Source organism: Vidua macroura, chromosome 19 (genome assembly GCF_024509145.1).
Source record: "Vidua macroura isolate BioBank_ID:100142 chromosome 19, ASM2450914v1, whole genome shotgun sequence".
Classification (NCBI taxonomy): Eukaryota; Metazoa; Chordata; class Aves; order Passeriformes; family Viduidae; genus Vidua; species Vidua macroura.
This window is the reverse complement of record NC_071589.1, coordinates 5,869,597-5,894,870: the sequence shown is the minus strand read 5'-3', so window position 1 is coordinate 5,894,870 and position 25,274 is coordinate 5,869,597. Positions and strand designations below refer to the sequence as shown.

General features: G+C 56.7%; 2 protein-coding genes across 8 annotated transcripts; both read right to left on the bottom strand.

Moving 5' to 3' along the window:
- Nucleotides 1-3,088: 3,088 nt before the first annotated feature.
- Nucleotides 3,089-13,988, bottom strand: SPATA20 (spermatogenesis associated 20). 4 transcript variants are annotated; one of them, XM_053994474.1, is made up of 16 exons: nt 13,888-13,988; nt 12,758-12,895; nt 12,601-12,665; nt 12,079-12,233; nt 11,707-11,850; nt 11,259-11,460; nt 11,030-11,160; nt 10,832-10,936; nt 10,253-10,327; nt 9,829-10,041; nt 9,480-9,672; nt 8,592-8,760; nt 7,979-8,187; nt 7,669-7,868; nt 7,468-7,590; nt 3,089-3,783 (listed from the first exon to the last, which is right to left on the bottom strand). In XM_053994474.1, the coding sequence occupies exons 1-16, from the start codon at nt 13,917-13,919 to the stop codon at nt 3,613-3,615; spliced, it is 2,325 nt and encodes a 774-aa protein (XP_053850449.1). In that variant the 5' UTR covers nt 13,920-13,988; the 3' UTR covers nt 3,089-3,612. The 4 variants fall into 4 exon arrangements, with proteins under 4 accessions (XP_053850449.1, XP_053850451.1, XP_053850448.1 ...); XM_053994476.1 differs by having other exon boundaries at nt 7,468-7,548; XM_053994473.1 differs by lacking the exon at nt 13,888-13,988 and adding an exon at nt 13,154-13,817.
- A 185-nt stretch (nt 13,989-14,173) lies between these two features.
- Nucleotides 14,174-23,619, bottom strand: EPN3 (epsin 3). 4 transcript variants are annotated; one of them, XM_053994447.1, is made up of 10 exons: nt 23,352-23,618; nt 20,112-20,767; nt 19,636-19,754; nt 17,953-18,036; nt 17,564-17,671; nt 17,387-17,471; nt 16,834-17,145; nt 15,873-15,974; nt 15,268-15,489; nt 14,174-15,142 (listed from the first exon to the last, which is right to left on the bottom strand). In XM_053994447.1, the coding sequence occupies exons 2-10, from the start codon at nt 20,680-20,682 to the stop codon at nt 14,823-14,825; spliced, it is 1,923 nt and encodes a 640-aa protein (XP_053850422.1). In that variant the 5' UTR covers nt 20,683-20,767; nt 23,352-23,618; the 3' UTR covers nt 14,174-14,822. The 4 variants fall into 4 exon arrangements, with proteins under 4 accessions (XP_053850422.1, XP_053850423.1, XP_053850425.1 ...); XM_053994448.1 differs by lacking the exon at nt 23,352-23,618 and adding an exon at nt 21,938-21,959; XM_053994450.1 differs by lacking the exon at nt 15,873-15,974 and having other exon boundaries at nt 23,352-23,619.
- Nucleotides 23,620-25,274: the final 1,655 nt, after the last annotated feature.

Genomic DNA, 25,274 nt, shown 5'->3' with positions numbered 1-25,274 from the left:
AGATTTCCAAGTGGTAAACTGGTTCTAAGCATTGGCCTGTGGGTGCAGAGCCTGTTCAGACCAGCTGAGCATTACGTGAGGATGACAGTCCCCAAAATACCTTGGCCAGTGCACCTGCAAAGGCAGCCAGCCTGGGGAGAGCTGCAAGTTCCTCTGCACAGCTCTGGAGCACACAGGGACTCTGGGAGTGGCCAGGCAGGGCACATGCTCCAGGGCCATGCAGAGGTGGTGTATGGTTTGGATAGAAATGGCCAGGACACACTTTTGTGGGAGGGGAAACAAAAGCAGCAGCTGAGCCACAGGGGACATCCCCACAGCACAGCCTGGCGGTGTCCCCTTGGTCTCTGGCATCAATCTGCACAGAAGGTCAGTTTAAAAAGAAGCAAGCACGTTTTGAGCAAGTGTCAGCCAGCCTCAGCTGCAAATTGACTTGTCAGGAATATTGGAATTACTTGGAGCTAGATGGTGTGAACATCTGTGCAAGGCAAATGCTGAGGCAGGGAAGGGTAGTAGGAGCTGAGCCCCCCAGCCCCCTCCACTGCCCGCAGATGCTCCATGGGATGCCAGAGGGTTGGTGCAACCCAACACGTATCTCCACCCACATCCCGCAGCAAGGAGACCCCAGCAAGCACCCCAAATTACCCAGGAGAGGACGCTGGAACTCAGGGGATTCACCATGGCAGCTTGCTGGCTGCAAATTCTCTCTGGGTGAGTACTGGAGTAACTGGGCTCAGCTGTACAGGATTGGCTTTGGAGGGACTCCTTACACCAGCCCCACATCCCCTGCCTGTCATAGGTTCCCGTAGTATTTTGGGGCATTATGAAGCCTTTCAATCACTTTCAGAGCAACCGCTGAGCAGCACTTCCAAACCTCCTCCTGCAGCAACCCCCAGCTACCAAAACCTGCATCTTCGTGCCCAAAATAACCCTCAGGCAGGAGCTAATCGTCCACTCAGGCATAAGCACATCAGAGCTCAGGTGCTGACTATTTGGCTACCCAGGTGTGGGGCAATGGGGTGCTCAGCTGTGGCAGATGTGGGTGCTCATGTATGAATTAACCGTGTGCTCAGCTTAAGAAACCTCATTATTTTGCCCAATGTTCCTTCTAAAAGACATGCCCAAATTGCACCCCCACATATGTTTTGGATGAGGTTATTGACACTGGAACAGGATCCAGGCTTAGGACACCCTTCTCCACTCCCTCTCTCCCACAGATGTAACATCCCCCACAACAAACAGCTTTCAAAGCCCATCTCCCACTGATGTCACTTCAATGCCACAGGAGATAAAAGCTGAGAGATCCAGAACCAGCGCTGGGTTTTCCAGGGAATATTAATTAGAGGGAAAGCCTCATTAGCACAGCAAGTGTGGCTGCTTATGCTGCCTCCCCCTCACTCCATGTGTCCCGGAACCCCAAAGGGGCATTGTGGGTTTAAGGCCTCCCATCTGCCTTGGTGGTCTGAGCAATGGAGTGCCCTGCACATCCCCCAATGTAAGCTTTAAATGTTAAAGCAGGTGTTTATATAAAAAAGATGCCAAGGGAAAATCTGTTTCCCATCCATGGCTGCTGGGGCTCCCAGGTGAGCCCAGAGCCCTGGGCAGGAGGAAGTCCCCCTGTGCCATCTGCAGCAGCTTGATGGCAAACCCAAGTGTTTGTGGGGGAAAACCAGCAGATCAATTATCTGATGCGTTTTTGGAGAGCTTTTTTGACAGCTTTGCAGCTGGAGAGGAGCGGGGGAGCACAGGATGCTGCCTCCAGCCACCCTGAGCCTCTGCACTGGTGGAGAAAGCCTCCGCTTCTGCCACCAAAGGGAATGCAGGAAGGGATCAGGAAAATAGACACTGGGAAGTGGCACAGGACCCCTGAGCCCGGAGATCCCATTCCATCATCCTCCTGAGGGCCTGGGTAGGCTGGGCAGCACCCACCAGCCCTATCTCCTGGTAACTGCCCCAGAAAACAATCGTTGCAGCAAGACAGCATTTACCATGAAATCAGAAGGCTGGTGACAGGAAAGGGACGACAGGAAAGGACAAGGAAGCATCTCTGGGAGGGTTTAACCACTGTAGCCAGGAGCAGCACCCCTGCGTGCCCCAGCACCGAGGCTGGCCAAGGGGTACCAAGGGGTCCAGAAGGGGAGCTGCAGTAGAACTCAAGCAAAGCCACCCCCTGCTAAGGCCATAAAGCCCAAGGGTGGCTCCAGGGACAGGCAGAGTGTGGGAAGCACAGGACGTGGCCATCAGCACCCAGGAACAGCAGCAAGGCAAAGGCACTGGGAGGACAGAGGTGCCACAACAATAGTTAGTCATCACAAAGAACTTCTCATTCTTTTTTGTTTTGTTTTACTGAGAAGTGAAGCCAATTCATCCTGACACAGGTTCACAGCACAGCTCTGCCTGGGGGCTGTTCCCAGAGACACCAACAAGCAACACAGTATGGGAAAAAAGCACCCTGTGTCTGTGCCACAAGGGGCTGGTGGGCACCAAAATGTCACCCTAGTCCTGTGCCACCTCGGGGACAGCTGCCATTATGGCATCTATGTGGGCTTCCCCAGAGGCACTCAGCACCAGCCCTGTTCTCTGAGGATGCTCTCCCAGCAGACACCAACCAACTCTGAGCACTTCTGAGGATGGTTGTCAAATCAATCCCCACAGCAGAGATCCCAAATTAAAAAAAAAAAAAAAAAAGATGGCAAAAAAACCCCAGGAGAATGTAGGCACACATCTGCCAAACCAGCAATTTTCAGCTGGATTTCCAGAAACACTTCAGGCTTTTAAAACCAAGAGAGGAGAGAAAACAAAACCCCTCCACTCAGATGAAGTGCAAAATTCCGATTTGACTTCAAAGGCATTTCTCCTGGCTAGTTACTCCCAAATCCTGGCACAACCCACTAGAAAGCCAGTGGGCAGTGCCATTTTGCTGCCAGATGAAAGCATCCAGCCAGCTGGGGTGTGAGGTACCATGCTGGGGGAGCCCAGGGTGTCAGAGGGATGCTGAAAACCTGCTACTCAACCATTTGGAAGCAGAGAGGACAAGGAGGGAAGGAGGGGAGGAAAGAGAGAATAAACTTTACATCAGTTGTAATCAGCAGTCTTTTTCCATGCACTATATATTAAGTTAATGTATATTACAATCTCCTGTAATGGAAAAATACCACAGCTGATGTAGCCAGTAACACTTTTAAGAGCGCTTGACTCCTAAGTCATCCAGGTGCTTTTGACAGTGTTACCCTGGGTTGCCATAGGAACCCTAACAGTTTTCCCATCTGACTTCTCCATTAACACTGGGATTTATATTTAAATCGGTTTCCTTTTCCTTAGCAAGAAGAGGTGAGAAGCAAGCATGTATACAGGGGCAGGAGATGCTCCTCCATGAGTGTCTCCTGGTCATACCAAAAACAGCACTCAGGACCACAGTCAGTTGTGCTGAGACGCTGCTGGAGCAATGGTGCAAGCAGACCCCAACCTGCTGCAGATGGGGAAGGGCACAGCCCCACTGCACTGCTAGGAACCATCTGGGATGGTCCTCAGGTTGCCTCTATTATGGGGTTCTCCCATGTTCCTATGCCAGCCTGTCCCACTCTTGCCTTCCCACAGGCAGCAGGACTGAGGGGCTCACAGGCTGAGCATCCCACGCAGCTCCTGGACAGAGGTGACAGGCAGGGAGCAGGTGAAGTTGCTGCAGATATAGGCAGTGGCTTTCCCATCCTTCCTCTCCAGGGATGCAAGGAAAGGCAGCTGGCGGTAGAGGAACCCAGTGTTGTCTCCATCTGCGACCATCAGCACCTGCCCAGAGAAGGAACTGTGAGAGCCAGAGAGTGCAGCCAGCTGGTCCTTCCTGCCCCATTGACATGCTGAGGGCTGGCAGTGTCCCCCCACACACTCTTACAAAATGGGCAGGGAATGGGGAGCTGAAGGGATCTACTCCAGCCCTCTGCCAGGGTCCCACAGCGGTCACATCCCTATAATGCCAGTGCAGGAAGAAGCATGATGGAGATGTGGCAGCTTTGCCTCCCTTAACCACACCGGACACTTGGCAGCCAGGATGAAGCATAGGGATTGGAACATCCCAGCCTAGCCAGCTCCTTGGGGACACCTACCCAGCCAAAGAACAGCCCCAGAAACAGCTGCAGCATTGCCCCATCCAACCTGCAGCCCAGTTCTTCCTGCTCTCCCCACACTTCCCAGAAAAACTCAGGCAGCAATGAGCAGTGGGTCAGGGGCTCTCCCGGCTGACACAGCAGCATCAGCCAGAGATGATGACTGGGCTGCCAGGATAATTAGCTTTTCTGAAAGAGAAAATGTTTCTTAAAGCCTCAGGGCTTACAGGCTAATCAGGAGAAAGGCCAGGAGCTGGCAGTCAGCCACATGCTGATGCAGATGCAAAGGGTGAGCAAAAGGCTGTCCCTTCCCAAGGCACAGAGGAAACATCCTCCTGCTGGAGTATACAGCTCTCCCTTGCCCACCCCAGTCCCAGTCCTGCATGTGTCTGCTGAGCATGGACACACTTGCAGCATGTCTCTACTACTCACACCAATGCCATCAAGGGATGCTGACACCAAATGCTGCCTCTCACAGCACACACATCTCCCATTATGGCACTGCTCACCTGGCACGCAGCATCCTCTACAGCAGGGCCAGCAGGAGACCCAGCACTGACATCCAGAGACACCCACACAGCCTCACTCATGCCTGGCAGGGGCTGCCTACACCCTTGTGTCCCCAGGGGGGCACCAAATCCCCAAGTCCCTGCCCTGGATAGTGGCTGCTGCAGTCCTGTCCTATCCCACATCACCCCACATCTGCTTGACCCAGCTCTGGCTCAGCCTGTCTCCCTGCCTGCCTCCTGCTCGCCTCAATCTCCTCCCCCTTCACCTTTGTCTGGAATTAATTCCAGGAGTGATTAATTACCAATTCATGTCCAATCTGAAATTCATTATTTATTTTTCTCACAAGCTCCCCAAGGTCCTCTCACAGGACCAGGATGAAGGTGAGTGGCAGGCGAGTGCTCTGCAGCCGAGGAGATAATGGGATCCTTCATAATTACCCTAAAGACCATTAACAGGGCAAGGATCTATACCAGCAGCTGGGATCCAGCCCCAGAGCAGGGATCCAACCCTCTCTGCTCCCAGCACCAGGACACCCACAGGAACAGCTATCAGCATCACCCCTACTTGCATCCCCAAAGAGCTGCCTGAAGCAAAGGGCTAATCCAGACCCAGGGTCCATTTAAAATCACAACGTCAATGCAATTTTATCATCAGCATCTTGTTACAGCAAGGATTTCAGGGTGAGGTTTGTAAGGAATTAATTACTGGAACAACCTAATTAATTGTGTTCCTGCACACAAGCCTGGCCCCCAGCACCCTGCTGGCACAAAGGGAGGGGGAGCACAGAGGACACAGGGATGTTCCTCCAACTCTGGCAAAGGCAGTTCCCAAATCAGCCATGTCCCTGGAGCAGGTGACCCAGGACTGCTCTGCTTAGGGCAGCTTCCCGAGGCAGCGAAGGAGATCTGAGGAGCAGCTGGAGGGGGATGGAGGCAGGTGGGAACAGGAGCATGCTCATGTCTGTGTGATGCAGCATGGAAAGAGTGACGGCTGTTGGGAGGCAGTGGGCTGCTCCCAAAGGTAGTGCAACTCTCTGAGAAATAGGATTCTCCCCCCTTCCTCCCATCACCTCTGCAAGGGAAGGAGCCATTGCTACTGCCAGAGATCATGCTCCTACCACTCCTGCACACTCATGCTTGGGGAAGGGGGGAATATGTGTCCACAGGGCTATGTTCCTCTGGGGGAGAGCTTTTCCCTCCTGCCACAATTCTTCTTCCAGAAACAAACCCAAGCTGGAACAGCTTTGGCTTCATCCCATCATCACAATATGAGGAACACACAAGGGGCAAACAGAGCTGGACTCCCACCCTGCCTGCTGCCAGCTTCCAGCTGCAGCCTCTCACATGCCCCTCAAAGCATAGGTCCCCTGCAAGCAGCCCTGGCAAGCATGATCATGGCTTCACTCCCCCATGGAAATATCCATCCAGAATACCCAGCCCTCATCTTCTCCCTTCTCCAGGAAATGCAAAAGCTTGGAGGAGAAAGATCCTCCCCTGGGGAAGGAGCATCCCCACCAGCCAGGCTTGTCACCAGGTTTGCAAAAGGGAACCAGACTGTAGGGAAGAAGAGGACATGGCTGTGCTATTTGTTCTGCTCAAGACCCCAAAACTGCCAGTGTGGGCTCAGGGGACCAAGGGCTGAACAGCTGTGGGCAGAGGGTTATTAACAGTGGTGCTGGGCTCCTGTTCCTGCAAACTGGGTCACCCAGTGTAATCCTTCAAAGGGACAGAGGACAAGTGTGGGAATAGAGGCCTCGCACACAAAATAGGGACCTGCATGGAACAAGAGCGCTGCTGGATGGGTGATGGCAGAGGAAGGACAGAGAGCTGTGTGCCCCACTCGTGCTCCTGGAATGTGTCCCTCCTCCTCCAATGCTGACATTAAACATCGCTGGGCACACAGGCAGAGGGTCAGGGTGACACCCCTGTGGGCTGAGCTAACAAGAGTACAGAGCAGAGGATTCTGTGCTGATGGCTCAGCCCTCCCCAGTTCATCCTAGCTGGGGTTACAGAGGCAAAGTGGTGCTTTGGCCTCAGCTCCCCAGATACTGATATTGAACACACCAGTCCCTGGCACTAGGACCCAATGGCTGGGGATGAATCCAATCCAAATACCGAGCCCCCTCACTTGCAGCCCTGTTCTATTTCCCTCAGCTCCACAGCTTTGCTGAGGTCAAAGCCATCATCCCCCAAGGCAGGGACGCTGCCCACCAAAGCTGATGGGCACCAGCTGCTGTGCTGCCCTTCCCTGCCAGCTCCAGATGCAGTCAACAACTCCAGCCCTCTGTGGGATGCACTGATACATCTCAAAGCAGGGATGAGGACAAGCAGAGCCAGGCAGGAACCCCAATACACAGCAACAGCTGCTGAATGGGAGAAGAGCTTTGGGAAAAGCCAGCCTCTTCCAGCTGGTGGTACCCAGAATTGGAGTGAGGCACTGCCTCATCCCTTCCAAGGATGCGAGAGTGTCTCCAGGCAGCAGGTGACCCAGATACTAACTGGGTCTGCACAGGACATGACACATCCACCTAGGCATGACACATTCACATCGGAATGAAAGGTTTCCCCTTGGGAAAGCACTGGGCTCAGGATGAGAGCAGTGTAAACAGCCAGCAGCAATAACAACCACTGCTGCAGCTACTTCTGGGCTAGGCTGCCTGTGCTCTGCGCAGGGAGAGGGGTGCAGGGCTCAGCCATGGCCCTGTGGCTGTGCTTAGATATGAAAAGGACAGGATGCTTCCCAGAACAGAGGCAGAACAGGGGAGGATGAGTGCAACAGCTGCACTGAGAGAAAGGATGAAGCACCAGCTGTGCAGGCAGCAGAGACCAGGGAAAGGCCGGCAGGCAGGGAGCACTTCTACCTTGTTTGGGCTGAAGACAGAGTGGACACAATGCAGCATCTCTTTGGTGTCTTCTCCTTGGGGGTCCCCACAGATGATGATCTGTCCAGGGGGAGGGTGGGTGGCAGGAGGAAGAAAACAGAGCTGTGACCACACCCATGCCATTGCCAGCCCCACTTCCTACAGCAGGTCCTGCAGGGGACACTGAGCCCCAGCCCATACCTGTTTGAGGGTGTGATGGAAGACAGCGGTGGCCCGGACCATCTCTGGGAGGGTTATCGGGATCTTCTGCAACCTCTCTGAGAAGGCAGCCAAGATCTTGCCGGCTTTTTCCACCCAGTCCATATGACCAGAGTAACAAGCTGCTCGGAGCAGGTTTGTGACAGCGATAGAGTTAGGGGTGGGCTCTGCTCCATCTTGGTCTGCAAAGGACAACATCTGCCATCAGCCCAGGGCCTCACCATCATCTGCAATCAGCCCTGTCCTCCCACACCACAGTCCATGGAACACGGTGCCAGGTCCCTGAGCTCACCATCCTTGAGACGCAGGAGCAGGGAGGGATCGCTGGCCTCAGTGGAGAAATAAGCAAAGCCTTTAGGGTCCCAGAAGAGCTTGTCTTGCATGTGCTGGAGATGAAGGGCCCACTCCAGCCAGCCCTGCTCCAGCGAGGCTTCATACAGGTCAAAGAGTGCCTGGATGACAAAGACATAGTCCTCCAGGAAGCCCTGGATGGGCACAGCGCTGCAATGGCAGACAGGGGAGGAAAATCAGAATCTCTAAACTGAGCAGGTTAGAAATGTTCTCCAACCCAGCAAAGCCCTGCTTACTGGTCTCTAATAACCAAGGAGATGCCGCCAAGCAAAGCAATCGCTGTGGCCATCACACAACTCAGCCCCAGGGTTCTTTACAGGAGGAGAAGGTAGGGGAAGACACTTGCCAGCATGAAACATGAAAGGTTTTGACTTCAATTCCTCCTCACTGGCTGGGGGACACTAATCCTTCCTAAACTGCACTGGAGCGCTATACAAAACAAACAGCCTCCCTCCCTCCCTCTCAGTTCAGTCCTGCCTGGAAGAGAAGACAGATGGGGGACTGGGCAGCACCTGCAGGTGGCCAGTCAAGTCTGTGGAGTCTCTAAGACTCACCTCTGCTCCACCAAGTTGTGCTTGCCCTGATAGCAGCTCCGCAGTAGCCTCCCGCTGTCTGGGTCGAAAAGGTGTGTCCTCAGGAAAGCAGCTGCCTGTGCAGCCCTGCTCACATATCCCTGCTCGGCTAGGGCAGCCCCAGCCTGGGCAAAGCCCGAGATCATCAGCCCTGCAGAGGCAGAGACACCAGGACAGGTCGGGGGGACACAAGGAACCAGTGAGAGGGTTACTGTCAGTCCTCTGAAGGAGGCTCAACGTGAAGCTCATCCTCCCTGATGCCAGCAGGTCAGGTCTTAGCTCTTCTGCTCAGTTCCAATCACTAATGAAGTCACTCACTGTCACCAAAGAGACGGGCAGAGTACTGTAAGGCCAGCAAGAGCTGAACCCTCACTTGTGGGCAGATACAGGGCTCAAGACTATTCCAGTTTGCAGGATAACTCCAGCCCATGCCAGCTCCAGACCGAAACACTCAAGAATTTACTGCTGGGAACAGAGCCGGGGGTCCTGAGGCAGGACCCTGAGGCAGGACCCCCAGACAGACATAGTGCTGTGATCCCTCAGCCATGCAGCAGTAGGGATGGGCTCTGTGCCCACCAGGGTCTTAGGTCCCCAACTCAGACCCCTTCCGCACAGCCCAGCCAGAAGAGCTGGACTGAGACAGGGGAAGTTTTGCTGCTCTCTGCTGGCAGCTGGGGAGGGAAATAAAGCCAGAACAGTATCCCGATGCTCCCAAGGCTTGCAGGTGTGGGGCTGCTTCCACACAGCCCCTGATCACAGCCTACCCAGTGCCTCTGTGGGAGCTCCTCAGTCTCAGCAGGACCTGTTGCTTCCGTGCCCTGGCAGAGGTCCAGCCAAGGCATGTGTACCCAGAGCAGAGCTGCCTCTCACCATTCCATGCTGCCAGCATCTTGGTGTCCAGGTGTGGCCGTGGCCGCTGTGCCCGGGCTGAAGACAGTCTCTGTTGGCATTCCTGCAGCAGGGCACTCAGCTGGCCTGGCTCCAGCCCGAATTGGGCTGCCGTCAGCTCCGGGGGGCAGCGGACAATGAGGACATTCTTTCCCTTCAGCTCCTGATAGGGGTCCTGAAGGGAGAGGGAGACACGCTCCAGGAATGCCATCAGGCTTGGGAGGTGTTGGACTCTGAGTGTTTTGGGGTTGCTCTGCCATCCCTCCGTGCCTATGGATGCAGATCCCTCATCAGTGCTCCTGACACCGGGCAAGTCTCTGCTCTCCCTCACCTTCACAGGGTCCACGTTGCCAGCCTCTTCCACTCCATAGTGGTGCATGAAGACATCTCCCAAGGTTGTCCCCTCTGTGGCCCCCTCAACAGGATCAGAGAGGAGAGCCCGGAGCTCCTTGGCTGCCCACACACAGAAAGCTCCTTCTCGCTTCTCTCTGGATGTGGTGGTTGGGTAGGAGTCTGCATCTTCTGCACTATAGAAACCTCCTGCCTGGGAAAAGCACAACAGAAAGACCCTCCAGCTCCAGGACAGCACTTTCAGCCAGCTCCCCATCACTGAAAGGCTGGCAGTCTGGCTATTGAGCCTCAGTAGTGCTCCAGACTGAGATCAGTTGGGATGGAAGGGAGGGAAAAACAACCACAAGCCACATCCCAGGGCAGGCTAAGTGCCTCCCTTTGGCTCAGCTAAGGGAAGAGCCTACCTGGTCACTCAGGTCACGTGAGACGTAGAGTAGAATGTCTCGGACAACATCAGCAAAGAATTCATCCCCAGAGATCTATGGGAGACACAGGGTGGACATCAGTGTTACATGGGTGGGAGGGGGCAAGAGACACAACAAGATATGGTGAGAGATTTCAACTTGAAGAATTGGCAAAGGAGCATTTGAAAGTCCAAGGATTTTAAATGAGGGATGGATTCAGAGTAAGACCTTCAACAGAAATCTACTATCAGTGAATACTGCATATCTACAAAGGGCAGTGGAGAGAAATGCTGGAGTTACACCGAGGTCGGAGGCAGCAGCATTGTCTGCTGACTTGCAAAGACCAGCCCAAAGGCTGTTTCCTCCCCCATTACGCTCAAAGCCCCGGGGCTACACTGTCACGGGGTTTGTGCAGCACTTCTGGATAAACAACAGGAGATGAAGGGGAGCATTGGATTGCTCCATGTCCATGGGATGGGGAGTATCTTGGGAAACAGGCTTTGAAGCTGCTCCCCAAACTAGGCCAGTCCTTGCAGCCTGCAGGAGTGGGAGCCACACAGAGGGATGCCAAAGCTGTACCTGGAAGGCTCTGCTGTACATGGCTGCCAGCTGCCCCTGGTCATAGAGCATCTTCTCAAAGTGAGGGACATGCCAGTGCTGGTCGGTGGAGTAGCGGTGAAACCCCTGCAGAGACCATGTGAAGATGTCTCTACCCCACATCTCCACACCACACCTCCTGGCCATGACAGGGGCTTACCCCCAAAGATTTACTCCTACCTGACCAATGTGGTCATGGATGCCCCCATGGGCCATCATCTTGAGGGTGTGCAGAGCCATCTGCAGTGCCCGGGCACCTTCTGGAGTTGTTTGGTGCAGGGCCCAGTATGTGAACAGGAAATTCAAATTCACTGAAACACAGGAAGATAACAGGAGGCTGTGGGGTAGGCTCTGCCCCCATGGTGCTGTCTGCCCTACAGCAGGTCTCAGCAGCAGAGACCAGACTGACCTGGGGTGGGGAACTTGGGAGATTTGGAAAAGCCACCATAGTCCTCATCATAGGATCTGGAGAGCTGCTGAAAACAGGTGTCCATCACCTCTTTGGCTGGTGGGGGTGACTCCTGGCCCTGCACACGGATCTCTGATGTGTGTCGCAATGCTTCCAGAATCCTCTGGCTGCTCTCCAACAGGGCATCTTTATTCTCCTTCCACTAAGATGCAAGGGGAAAAAGATAGTTCTTCTTGCCTTGCACCAGTCCAAACTACACTTCCAGCTCCCAGTCACCCTCCCCAAATCATCTCAAACCACTTCTAACCAAGCCAAAGCTCTGGCTGGTTCTCTGGGTTACTCTTCCTCACAACTGAATCTCCCAACTCAGTTATCCTTCAAGCCCAGACCAATTTCCTTGTGCTCCCTTTGGTTCAGCCCTGTCTGCCACACCATTCCTGCCCCACACCTGCTCTGCGATCCGGAGAAGCACAGTCCGAAAACCAACACGATGAACTCCATCCTCAGGAGGGAAATACGTTCCCCCAGCAAAGGGCTTGAGGTCTGGGGTCAGCCAGACACTCATGGGCCAACCACCTCCACCACTGGTGGCCTGAAAGACAAAATGCATGTGCACCAAGGTCACACAAGAGGCACCTGCTCTGTGCCCTTCCAGCACATCCAAGAGCCTCACTCGAGAGAGATGTGTGCTTCTGTCCACCCTTGAGACCCATCCAGACCACCCCATATACTGGTTCTGCTTGCCTGAGGAACATGACAAAGAACAACACCCTGAGGGAGCTAGTCAAAGCCTCCTGGACCCTGCCCATGCCTCCCTCACCTGCACGAAGGTCATGTACACTTTGTCCACATCTGGCCGCTCCTCACGATCCACTTTGATGCATACAAAGTGCTCATTCATGATCTCCCCAATCTCCTTGCTCTTAAAGGACTCCTCCTCCATGACATGGCACCAGTGGCAGGTAGAGTAGCCAACTGCAAAAAAGTTCAGATGGGTGAGGAATGGTCCTTTGTAGGGAGCAGGAAACACATGATAGGGAGAACACTAAGAGATGGGGACCCTTGCTACGGGCAACAGCTGCTGCCTCCCTGGACAAGAGATGGAGGAGAAAAGTCTCCTGAATTTTACAGCTCTTGATCCTAAAACCAGGCCAAGGACTCTGGTCCTGCATGTAGCCCATTTTCAGAGAGAGCTACTCCAGCACGTGGTCCTCTCTTGCTTGATGGTCATCCATACCTATGTGGCTACTCACACACCAGCTCAGGATGCAGCTCAGCTTATCTGATCATCTACAGACCAACCAACATGTAAGGATGTGAAATATGTCTTGTTTCTGGTTACCTGACAGGAATATCAGCTTGTTTTCTGTCTTTGCTTTATCAAAGGCTTCCTGACCCCAAGGGTACCTGTGGGGGGAAGACAAGAGTCCCTCAGCCCCATGGGCACAAGGAGAGAAGAAGGAGGAGGAGGGAGGGGAAAGGCTCCCCATTGCTCTTACCAATCTACGGGGTTGTGGGCATGCTGCAGGAGGTACGGGGACTTTTCGTTAATCAGACGGTTGGTGTGACGAGGGACGCTGGGGGGGCCGGGTGTCCCCACTGTGGACATGGCTGCGATCCCCGTTAGAAATGTGCACCTGTGACACCAAGCAGGATCAGGGGTTCCCTGCTTACCACAACAAAGCTCAGCCTCTGGACAGAGACATGATAGACCAGAGCATCAGCACCACCACCCCAGGTCCTGCTGTGCTCCAGGACAGGGTGCTGCTCCCCATGCCGAGGGAAACAGTCTCAGCCCCACGTAGCTCTGCTGGGGCTCAGTCCACCCCAAACCCCCCTAGGACATTCTTCCCACTCACAAGAGTCCTTCCCACTCACTGGTCCTTCCCACTCACTGGAGGCTCAGAGGAGGTTGTTCTCCAGTTTGGCACACCCCACCCATGGTGGGGTGAAGGCCATTCCCAGAGCCGCCTCCCACCAGCACACTTTGGGGGCGCACTCAACAGCTGTAAATGCAGGAGCAGCATCTGCGGGACTTGACCTGTGTGTCCCCAAGGAGAACAACCCCTCAGAGAGGAAAAGCCCCTCACATGGGGGGGATGTGGGCAGGGGGGGCACAAGGGGCCCTCTTTATGGTGAGGGGAGTGAGGGGCAGGAGAGGACCAGGGAGACTCCTCTGCTGCTGGACAGATGCGGGGTTTGGGTATGGGGATGCAGGAGGGATGCAGGGCTGGGATGCAGGAGGTGGGAAAGGGGTGCAGAATGCCGGTACAGAATATGTGAAGTCGTGCAGGGGCTGCGATAGTGCGAGGATTTAGGGAGGATACAGGGGGATGAAGAGGGATATGGGGAGGATGTCGGGGAAGGCAGGAGAAGGGTACAGGTGCGAAAAGGCTATATGAGGGACTCAGGAAAGTGCAGGGAGAATCTAGAGGAGATGCAGAAGGGATACAAGGCGTTGCAGGATAATTCAGGGGACGTGGGCGCTGCAGCGAGAACGCAGGGAGCACAGGAGAGGTGCGGGGAGGATTCTCGGAGTGGCGGGGACGCGGCGACGGCGCAGCGGCGCTGGCGGGGCGCGCAGCCACCGCACCCAGGGCCGGATCCGGCCCCCCTGCCCCTCCAGTACCTGCGGGCGCAGCGCAGCGACGCCGCCAACATGGCGGCGGCTCCCCGAGCCCCGCCCGTAACCGGCCCTGGCCGCGGCCCCGCTGTCACCGCCCTCCTTCGTCACCGCCCTCTTTCGTCACCGGCCCGGCCCCGCCCCTGAGGCGCAGCCTCGCCCCCACTGGGACCCCGCCCCTCCTGGTCCCGGTCCCGCCCCGTTACCGGCCCACACCCGTTACCGCCCCGCGCCGCACACCCTTGTAGCTCAGCGCACTTTATTGTCGCACGGGGCACTCACAGGCGCACACTAGATTGCTCAGCGCAGTTTATTGTCGCACGGGCTCCCGCAGCCGCCGCCGCCGCCGCCATCGCAGCGCCCAACCAGCGCTGCCTCCGCCCCTGGAGCGGCGCCCAGCAGCGGGCGGAGGGCGGTGGCGGCGGGACGGGGGTGAGGGGAAGCAGCCAAGGGAGGGCGAACCCCGCGGGGTGGGAGGACCCGCGGCTTCCACCCCCGGCCCTGCGCTGCCCCAGATCCCCGTAGTTCTGGGGCAAAGCCCCACCACGCCGGGGGTCCGTCCAGCAATTGGGCTCCGTGCACCCGCCCGGCCCACGGAGCGGAGCCCCCGCACCACAGCCCCTTCGTAAGGCCTCCGCCATGGCCCCTCACAGGGGAAGGGGGTTCCCTCCTGCCCGTCAAGCACCGGAGCTCATGCCGGCTGCCCCCCAACCAGCCCCACCGTAGCCCCCCACACTGGCCCTCGCAAGGGAAGCGGTCCCCTGTTGCCCATCAAGCACGGGGGCTCATGCTGGCTGCCCCCCATAGTGGGCATGGGGAGGGGGCTGCGTGGGGGCACCCTCCCGTGCAGCTTAGCAAACCCCCAAGTCTTGGTGGAAGGAAAGATCGGAGGGATTGTAACATCTGGGGAGGGGGTCCACATGTCCATGTGTCCAGATGGTTCAGAGGAAAGGGTTGAGCCCCCCAGGTGTGGACGGCGGGGCCGGGGGGCCGCTCAGCGGCAGTAAAGGCTGCGGCAAGGTGCTGGGGAGTTCGGGGAAGGTGCCAGCCTGCGGAAAGGCACTGGCAGAGGCAGGGAGGGCAGCGGTGGCAGCGGGGACGCTGCTGAGGGGCAGCGGCAGGGATGCGCTGTAGGTCATGGAGTTGGCAGGGTGGCCAGTGGGCAGGCCGGGCACTGGCGAGCTGGTCCGCATCTGGTTCAGCGTCGGCTTGGGCTGCTCGGAGAGGCTGAAGGGGTTGGTGGGGGACGGCGTGCTCAGACCTGGCAAGAAGATGGGACATGTCAGGACAGCCAGGCCTCTTCCAACACTTCTCCTCCTCTTTCTCCCCCACCCACCACCTGCCCAGCGCAGAGAAGCCCCTGGCCAGCAGCCCTGCAGCACCTACCTGAGAGAAAGGGGTTGCGGGTCTTGGAGGCCGGAGTAGGTGCGACCAGGGAGTCCAGGTTGACCAGGGAGGAGGCGGCAGGGCCAAGGAAGGCCTCGGGGGTTTTACAGTCCTTCCGATCCTTGCTGGATTCAGGCAGGGAGTCAGCCAGGTTGGCAAGGTCAAAGCTCTTTGCCCCATCCTGCCTGGTGCTGGGGAACAGCTCGCCAAAGGGGTCAGGCTCTGAGATGGAGGGAGGGGAGTTGAGACACATGAGCCAGCTGGGAGACACCAAGGGTGACAGCATTCTCCCTTGTCGCTGCACAGGGTGGCTGACAACACATCTCACCCCAGGTCACAGCATGACACAGTGGGGCTGAGCCTGCAGCATAGCTGCCCAAGTATCCCCCAAGCCACCATGGGAGACAGCAGAGTTAGGGACGTGGGTACAAGCAGAGACTTGGGCTGCTCCCTCAGCTATGGGGCAGACTGAGGCCACAGCACGTGCCCGTGGAAACAAGATTTCCCCACAGCAGCAAGCAACTACACACAACCTGGCCAGCCCTAGAACTGCCTCCCTGCCACAGACAGGCACAGGTCACCACCTGCCCACTCCCAGCTCTTACCCACAGGGCTGCTGGACTTGGCCGAGGAGGGCGGCTGCGAGGGCTCCTGCTCCGGCGGCTCGGGCGGCTTTGCAAACGGGTCAAAAGCATTCCCCCCTGGAGCTGGGGGGAAGAGGGGACACTCAAGGAGGGGAGCAAGCAGGGAGGTGGGAGGCAGGAGATGGAAGGGCAGGAGAGAGGCAGGGGTGGCTGCCTGCAAGGAGACAGAGAAGAGGGGATGCAGTGCAGGGCATAGGGTTGGGAGTCAGGAATGTGAACTAGGGAAGGCTTAGATGAGCTAGATCATTGGATCATTGCAGACCAAGACACCCCTACTGCTCGCAGCCATTACCCCGTAACAATCAGGTCCCTTTCCCAGCCCCAGCAGGGCCAGGTGGAGGGGACAGGTCTACAGGTACAAGTACTGGCCCCCAGACCAGGTTCTGCAACCCTCACCAGGGACCAAAACTGGGGGCAACACATGCAGTACCCGCACGGGGCTAGAGGAAACACCCAGGAGGAACTGAGAGTGACACTGAGCTTTGAAACACAGGCTTGCTCCTACAACTGTGTCCCCATCTGCAACATGGAACCTGCGACCAGCAACAGTCCTGTCTAGTCCTGGAAGGGTGTACAGGGGTCATTTGGGTTGAGCAAGTAGGTATCACTAATGGAACACAGCATCACCCCACTGTTGGAGGGGTGTGGGGCTCCCACATGGGATGGCTCTGTTAACTGCCATGTTAATTAAAGCAGCCTATTCTGTACAAAGATAAAGCCTAAAGGTTCCTTGAAGTCTTCAGGATGCTGAGGGGTGAGCAGAGGTCCTGCTGAGGGTCAGGAGGGTAGGGAAGGGGTGCTTGGGGAGCTGGTTGAAGGAGGAAGGGGGGAGAACCCAGAGATGCCCACTTGCAGGAGGGTAGTGATGGTCAAGGCTGTCCTCAATCCTCAGCAAAGCCAAAAGGTCCACTGAGCCTCTTACCAGGGTTTGGAGGCTGCTCAGGCACAGCAGCCCAAGGGTCAGAAGCTGGTGTAGAACTGGAGCCCTGGGGGGCTGGGGGGGATGCTGTTCCCCAGGGGTCTGCAGGAGGGAAGCCAGAAGACATCGGTGCCTTCCCCCAGGGGTCAGAGGCTGCAGTGGTGCTGGGGGGAAAGTCCCAGGGCCCAGCAGAGGTTTGCTGGGATAAGACGCTCGCCTGGGAGAGGGGCTCCCCACTGGGGTCTGGGACTGGCACCCAGGGATCCGCTGCACCGGTCCAGGCAGAGGCCACTGGCTCCACTTTGGGTTTCATATCTGGAAAAAAAGGGAAACTCTGGGAGAAGGGAACAATGCAGAGCACAGAAGAATGCTGAGTGGTGGGTATGTGGCCAGGAGACCATGGCTTCCAGCAGTACCACCTAGGAGTGTAATGGAGTAGGCACCAGAGGGAGAAGAAGGCAGAGGTCCTCACTGTTGATCTTCTGGGGAGGAACAGAGGCAACGGACAACTTTCTGCCACTGTCCCAAATTTTGGCAGCCTGCAAGTTGTCCTCACCTGGCATATCCCATGGGTCAGCAGATGTGTGGCTGGAGGGGGCTGGCACCGGCCCAAATATATCTGCCAGCTCCAGAATAGAGGACTGCAGACAGGAAGGGAATAAAGAGGTGAGAGGAGCATGGGGCAGACCTGCAGGATCACCCCTGTGTGGCCACCCAGCCTCCAGTGCTGTACCTGGCTTTTCTTCATCTTATCTTCTTCTTGCTCTTCGCCCCTGCCTGGGGGAGTCTCCTCCACAGGTCTCTGCTGCAGGGAGTTCTCCCCTTGCCAGGTCCTCACTTCCTGTGGGGACAAGGGATGGGGCCCGTGAGCTCAGCAACCCTGCAGACAGCACCTTCTCCAGGAGACACCCCCAGCACAGGAGCTGCCACCCAAAAAGTCCCAGCATCTGAGCAGACAGCTCCTCCAGGGCGGAGCCCCCCCAAGGAGAGCACTCAGCAGACAGCCCGGAGCAGCGAAAGCAAAGCGGGCACCAGAGCGAGGTGATGTTTTGGGCTCTGGTGCCACAGAGAGAAGACCAAGTGCAAGGAGAGCGGAGCACCAGGACTGCAGGACACAGGTACCTTCTCGTGCTCCTCTTTGCTCAGCGCGAGCGCGAGCTGCAATTGCCTTTCTTCGTCTGTACTGGAAAGTGGAGGAAGTGGCTTCTGGCAACAGAGGAAATTGGGTGACATTTCAGCTTGCCCTCAGCTCGCAAGACTGCTTGGATGTTGTCCCTCTCCTTGCCACCGCCATTCCAGCGGCTCCTTGCCTGCCTGCACAGCATCTGTGCCCTTCCAGCTGGCCTTGCCTGCAGACCCCCAGCCCAGTGTCCCTATGCTCTCTAACCAGCTCCTGCTCAGGTTCCCTACAGTCCCTGCCCAGCTCCTTCCCCGATCCCATCACCTGCTGCTGTATTAAGCCTGGGATGACCCTAAATTAGGCAGTCAGCATCTCCCCTGGGAGGTTTTTGGGGACCCTGATGCAGTCGGTGAAGGAGAGGAGATGAGTAAGGCATCCTCTTGCCCTGGCAGCCTGCCGAGGAAGATAGTTTGTGACACTGACCAGCCTCAGTTTGGGATTCCTGCCAGCCCCACACCTAGACCTGCACAGACTTTGGGGAGAGGCTGTCCCTGTACCACCATGGTGGCCCTGATCACTGCCCCATGACACTTTTCCAGCAGTGTGGGGACTCATGGGGGCTGGGAATGGGTACCCTGATGCAGGTGTACGTGTGTCAACACCCTTAAATGTGTGCACATGACTGTGCAGCCCAGATGGACTGTAACAAAAAGGCAACACTTTCCAGAGAGTGTTTCTACAGTGCTCATTGGAGCAGTGTGAGTAGGCTATAAATACTCAAATTCCAGGACAAAAATTGGGATATACACCCTGCTCTGCCTCCAAAAGAGCCTCCATTGGGCAGGAAAGACTGGCAGCACAAGCACCATCTCCAGAGCACATCCCCTGCCCTGGCAGTACTGAGCTCATGGTGCTGGGTGCCAGCTTCAGGGGATGCCCACTGGTCCAGCCATGCAGCTCCTTGGTCCCTATGTCCCTCTGATTTTGTGTACTGGCTGTACCCACAGGCTCATGCATGCCATGCTAGCTAGTTGCTGGTGAGCAAATAATCCATTCTTGGTGGAAAAGAGGCCAGCAGACAGGAGAAGGGACAACCTGAGGTGGCTTCACACTGGGCACAACATCTCACTTGCTTGATTCCTCTTGGGGCTGTTTCCCAGTGCTCCTTCTAGCCCAGTCTGAAAGGACCAGACAGTGGGAGGGAGCACCTGTGTGCAGTGAGCCCCCAGCCCTGGGGATGCTGCTGGCTCTGCACCCACACAAACTGCTGGGCAAGGCTTTTCCTCCTAAAACTTCTGTGGGTAGGCAAGAGGAATGGAGGAGCTTAGACCAAAAGTCCTTGGCAGAGGAGGACAGCCAGGTTGGGGGGGCTGGGCTCTGGGCTAAATCCAGAAGACCCCCCAAGTTCACCCTGGGGTCTGGGAGGCTGGACAGATCCCAGCCTGGTGCTGTCCTCTCTAATATGAGAACAGGGTGCAGGGGCAGCCCATGCCTCCCTCTGCCCGCTGGTGATTTTGGATGCCAGACACAATGCGAGCAGCCTGGTACAGTTGCAGGTACATGCACCAGCCTCAGGCAGCCCCCAAAAATCCTGCCTCTTCCCAGGGAACCGACCCACTGTGTTCACAGATAAGGCAAGGTACAGGGAGATGCCTCATGCCCCAGGACAGGCAGGGCCACTCTACCTTCTCTGCCTCTTCCCGACTCATGGCCAGTGCCAGCTGCAGCTGCAGCTCCTCCTCTCCTGTCGTCTGGGGCCGCGCTTGCTCCAGGTCAGAGGCAAACCGTGGGGATGAGGATGATGCTGGGAGATAAAAGAGGAAAAGGGGAAGGAGTGGCATCAGGACTGAGGAATTTTGGGAAGCACCTCAGCAGTTTCCAGGCCTCCGTCCCAATGCCCAGGCTCCCCAGGAGATGTAGCCACACATTAGAGCTCCCTAGCTCAAACAAGCCATGAGTTTAGGGCTGGAAGTCCCACCAGCTGCCACTGCTGCTGGGGTCCACCACTGGCCCAGCCAAATCTCTGCCCTGTGGTGCAGGATGGGCTTCACCACCACCATCCCAAAAGATGCAGAAGAATGACAGGCACCAAGCAGGTGCAAACCAAATGCAACACCTGCCTCCCCTGAGAGAGCTTGAGTGAGCCACCAGTAACACTCACAGTTGAATGATGAGGGTGAGCCCCGTGCCCGGCTGTAATCTTCACCGTAGGGTGATGCCCGGCGGCCGTAGGTGACCTGGTGGCTGCCACTGCCCATGCCCTCCAGGGCCATGCGCTCCTTGGTCTGCAGCGCATGCGCCCGTTCCTGCTTCAGCCGCTCCTCGTCCTTCAGCAGCGACATCACCTGCTTCACCTTCTCCCGGATATTGATGCCCTGGTCCTTGCCATCACGGTCCACATACTGGAAGTCCTTCAGAGTCTGGATGGTGTAGAGGTTCTCCCGGCACTGGTGGGTCACCTTCTCGGAGCCAGTTTTGATGAGGTAGTCCAGGAGGGTGAGGGCTTTGTAGACGTGACGCCAGTTCTTGCCGCTATCATTCAGCCGCCGCCAGATCATGCCCATGACCTCGGCGAAAGCCACTGTGTTGAAGGTGAGGTCGGCGATCTCTGACATCAGGGAGCTAGGAGGACCCCAGGGATCATTGGAGGTGGCCTCCCGCACCTTGATCTCTGCCTCTGAATAGTTGTGCACAATGTTCTTCACCTGCCGACGCAGCGCCGAGGTTGTCATGGCTGTGTGATGCTGGAGACCTGCTGGTGGCAGGCAGGAACAGTGGAGAACGGATGAGTGAGCACGGCCACAGCCTCACCAGCGCCTGCAGCAGGGAACAGTGACACAGAGATCTCAGCATCAGCCCAACCACCAAGACCCATCCCCAGAGTCCTCAGCTGGCACCAGGGACATTTCTCAAGGTGGATGTGACCATTATAGGGGCATCAGGTGCACCCTGCCAGGCTGCCACGACTCACCAACTCAGACACACAGGATGCTCAAGAGGAAAAGAAATCGCATGGCAAGTGATACCCAGAATTGCCGAGCCACCACAAATTTTGACTCTGGATTCAGCAACATTTGGAGATTCTACCCTGCACTTCTGCTTCTAAAAGTAATCATCTGAAAATGGCAGCTCCCTCCTCCAGATCCTGTCTGCCTCAGCTCCACTGTCCTGGCAAAGCTGATTTCAGACCCTCCCAGCCCTTGTGCAGTCAGGAGTTCCCCTGTACACCCAGATGCACTACCTGCAGCTGCACGCAGCCCTGCTTGTCCCAGTTGTCAACCCAAGGCTCTCAGTGCTGTCAAGGCTGCATCGTGCAAACCCAAAACCTCATCATGAGTCAGAGAGTCAGAGCCTATAACTCACTAGTGCTGGCAGCTGCTCAGGCAGGTTTTCCCAGCAAATTCAGTAATTTTGTTCCCGCGAGAGGCTGGAGAATTCAGGATGCTAACAGCCAGTGCCAGGTTAGCCAGCAGGATGGATAATGCAATGCCCCTCTCACCAAAACCCTGAGTTGAGCCTCCTCTGGGCCTAGACACAGGGGCTGCAGGGGTTGGCATGGCCAGGAGCTGCCCTGGCACCTCCCCACAGGCAATGCCTGTCCTTGGGATGCACCGCACTGACACAGATGCAGTGACGTGGGGCAGGCTGGACCTGTCCTCACATGAGTCCATCACAACCCTGTGCCCTGCTCCATACTGGTCCTAAATCCTCACCTTCTCCCTGCATGGTGAGAAGACACTGTTCACCCTCATTTTGTCAGAGGGCCAAGCTGAGGGAGAGGCAGAGGCTGCCTGGTGCTGCCTTGCCCTCAGCAGGGCTGCACCACAGGACTGGGGAGCTGAGCTGCTCCCAGAGCCCTCACTGCAGCTGTGACAAAACTCATTGGCAATTTTTCCCCCATCTAAGATAACATATGTGAGCAGAGAAATATCTCCCACACACAGCAGTCTGCAGACACCGGTTATCAGTGTCCATTTCATCACCCACCTCGAGTTCCAGTACCTCCCTGGACTGCAGCTACTGCACCATATCCAGCCCTTTCCCAGCTCAGGATACCATTGAAGCTGGGCCAGGGCCATGCTGATGTGCCCACAGGCCATGCACAGCACCCACCACGGTCCCACACAACCCGCGCAACCAGTCCAGCACCTCCTGCTCCTGTGGGCCAGCAGCCAGGCACCCCACAGTTCTGCTAGCAACATCTCCCATGAGTCAGAGAGGAGCCTGGCACCACCATGCTCGTGGGCAGACGAAGTTTCTCTTGAGTTGGATCCCTGCACCGATTCACTTTTGCAATGCAGCCTGTCAGCGCAGACTTTGGATCCTGCCGGGAGAGCCCATGGTGCAGTTGGCTAGGCCACTGCCCACCTGGCACGGAAACGCCTCCAGGACAAGGGCAGCAACACAGCAACGTCCTCCAGGACTTGGCTCCATGCTTTGCTTTCCACTAACACCCAGGTGGAGATAAAGTCACATTCTCCAAAGGTGTCACCAGCCTGGAAAGCACCAGCAAGCACACTGGCAGTCCGAGGAGGAGGCAGGATGGTTCCTTCTGCCTCCAACAGGTTTCCTAGTTGGACAAACCCCAAGGTCCAGTGACAGGCTCCCAGCATTGCTCATCCTGGCCAGAAACCTGATCCCAGCTGGACTTTGCCCACCATGAGATGGCCTGGGAAGTCCGAATGGAAAGAGATGGGAAGCATGGGCTGGGGCAGGGATGAGAGGAACGTAATCAGGGCTGGAGCTGCCAGCGGGGTTTAGAGCTGCGGGTTTATCAAACACAATATCTCCCCCCCCCCCCCACCCCCCCCACGTCCCTGGAATATAAAGGGAGTGAAACAGAAGCCGTGTGGGAGATAAGGCGGCAGCACCCAGAAGCTCATATGGAATTACTGCAGTGACCTTGACCAAGAGTGGCCAGGTGGGAGAAGGACACGCCTGCGGGGCTAGGTCCCCATCGCCCACGGGCCGGCGCAGGGGGCTGCGGGGGCGGCGCGGGAGCGGCGGGGGGCGAGGAGGAACGGCCTGCAGGGGGAGCGGTAGGGATGGGGGGGATGCGGGGGGGGCAAAAGGGGCCGGCGAGGGGAGGGGGGCCGGGACGGGGATTTACAGCTCCATCCTTAATCAGGTGCAGGGCTGAGAGGAGCAGCGACCGCCATGGGGGAAGCAGCAGAGAACGGCTGCGCAGCGCCCTCCGCCGCGCCGCCGGCTCGCGCACCCGCCCGGCTCCCGCTCCCGCAGCCGCAGCGGGGGCCCGAGCCTGGCCCAGGAGGCATCCCAGCACCGAGCTGCCCGCCGGGGCTCGGCATCCCCCGCAGCCTGCGATGCTCCAGCGTCCAGAACCTTCCTCCTCCTCCCCCCGCACGGCAGCGCGGTGCCAGGAGCGCGCAGCCCCAGTTACCTGCGCGGTGCTGCCGCCGCCGCCGGTGAGCGCGGGCTGGAGGCGGCCGCAGCCGCTCGCTCCTGCTGCGCGCCGCCGAGTTGCCGGGCTGGCTGGGCAGGTCCCGGCGGCAGGTCCCGGCTTAACCCCTTTGGGGCCGCCCGGGCATCGGCAGAGGCACTCAGGCCCGCCCCCGGTGCGGTGCGGCGCAGCGCGGTGCGGTACCGGCCGCGGGGGATGCGGCGCCGAGCCCCAGCTCCGCCGCATGCGGGAGGCGGGGATGCTGTAAATGCTCAGTCACTGCCCCTTCTCTGGCAGCCAGCCAGGCGCTGCTCGCTGCCGCCTGCCTGCCTGTATTCCTTTTTTTTTTTTTTTTTTCCTTCCCCCTCATTATTTTTAGACAGAAATCCACGTCCCCAGGCGCGGAAGAAGCTCCGAGGGATGCCGACCCTCCCCACCACTCAGGTCCCCCTCTGCTACCCAAGGCCACGCTCGCAATTTGGGTTAATTTTTTTTTCCTTTTGCTAGAATCTAAATTTGGAGCGGGTTCTTCCCCTGCTCTGAACAGCTCCCGGAGCCTGGCTGGGGGAAGAGAGAGAGGCATCAGATGACATGACAAAATAAATCATGTCTCTCGATCATTTCAATGCCACCCCCTCTCTCTCGGCCTCTGCCTTCCATTTTAATCACTGACAGCCCTTCAAGTATTATGGATATATATATAATCTTTTTAATATCATTGACATTTTTCACGATGGAAGACATCTCAGGGGTGCTGAGACGTTCTGGGGTGGGAGGGGGCTTGTGCCTTCCTGCCGCTGCTTCCACCAGCCACACAAAGTGCTGAGCTGAGATCCATCTTGCCCCAGGGTCCTGCCTTGGGTTTCGGAGGAGGCCGTGTGCCTCTGGGGGCTTTGCAGATCTCAGCAGCCTGACATTCCCAACAGGCTCTGTCCATGGAGGCTGAATAAGCATCTAGTCCCACTCCCAGCTGTAGTGTGGGAAAAGAGCATATCCATCATCCAAACCCTCTGCAGGTCAGCCCAGAGAACATCCCAGCTGAGGAAGTGGCAGGCATTCTTCATGGCAGCCCAAGCTCCAAGCTTTCCTCTTCCTTCATTCCCAATGCTCCTGCTTCACTGTGTCAGATGGTAAGGTAGACAGCTTGCCTTTCTTCAGGCAGTGATTTTTTTATGAGCAAAGTGAACCTCTCCATGGGGAAAACACCCAAGGAGTTGTTTTTGGAGCTGTACAAATGTGGAGTTTCTTTGCTGGGGGACCGAAAACGCCACCATGGGTATAGGACCCAGCAAAGCACTGCTTGCCCTCAGCAGAGCCTGGCTGCTCACCCAGACCCCCTCTGCCATTGGAAATGTACTGTCATCTTCTGCTTGCAGCATTTTCCTGCAATTCCTTCTCTTCCCATCCTTTCTGGTGGTGATGTTGTCTTCAGGCCCCACTCACATGATGGGTTTGGAATGCAACTCCCAAGGCCAGGAAGGTTGCTCACCTTGGTTATTTAGCAAACACAACACAAATTATTAACACTAACACAAATAATGGCCACACTTGGGAGAGGAGAAGGAATAATTTCCTTGCCTGGCTGCAAGGACTCAGCCTTACAGTATTCTGTAGAGTGCAGGGCTGACAGCCCTGAAGGTCTCCTTACTAAGGACAGAGCCCACATCTCACACTAGGCCTGTAAATAAGAGGTATATGTTTATAAAGCTATCTGTGGAAGCCACCTCTAATTCCACTGCAGTTCCTGTTCTGTTATTTCCACAAATCAATGCAAAAGGGAAAAAAAATTAAAAAAAAATAAAAAAAGAGCAGCTGGCTCACAAAAAGCTGTAGCAGCCAGACAGCAGAATACCACAGTTGTTGGCCCAGCACATCCCTTCCTGAATGCTCCTTGTACCTTGTCCCCGAGGACAGTCTTGTCCA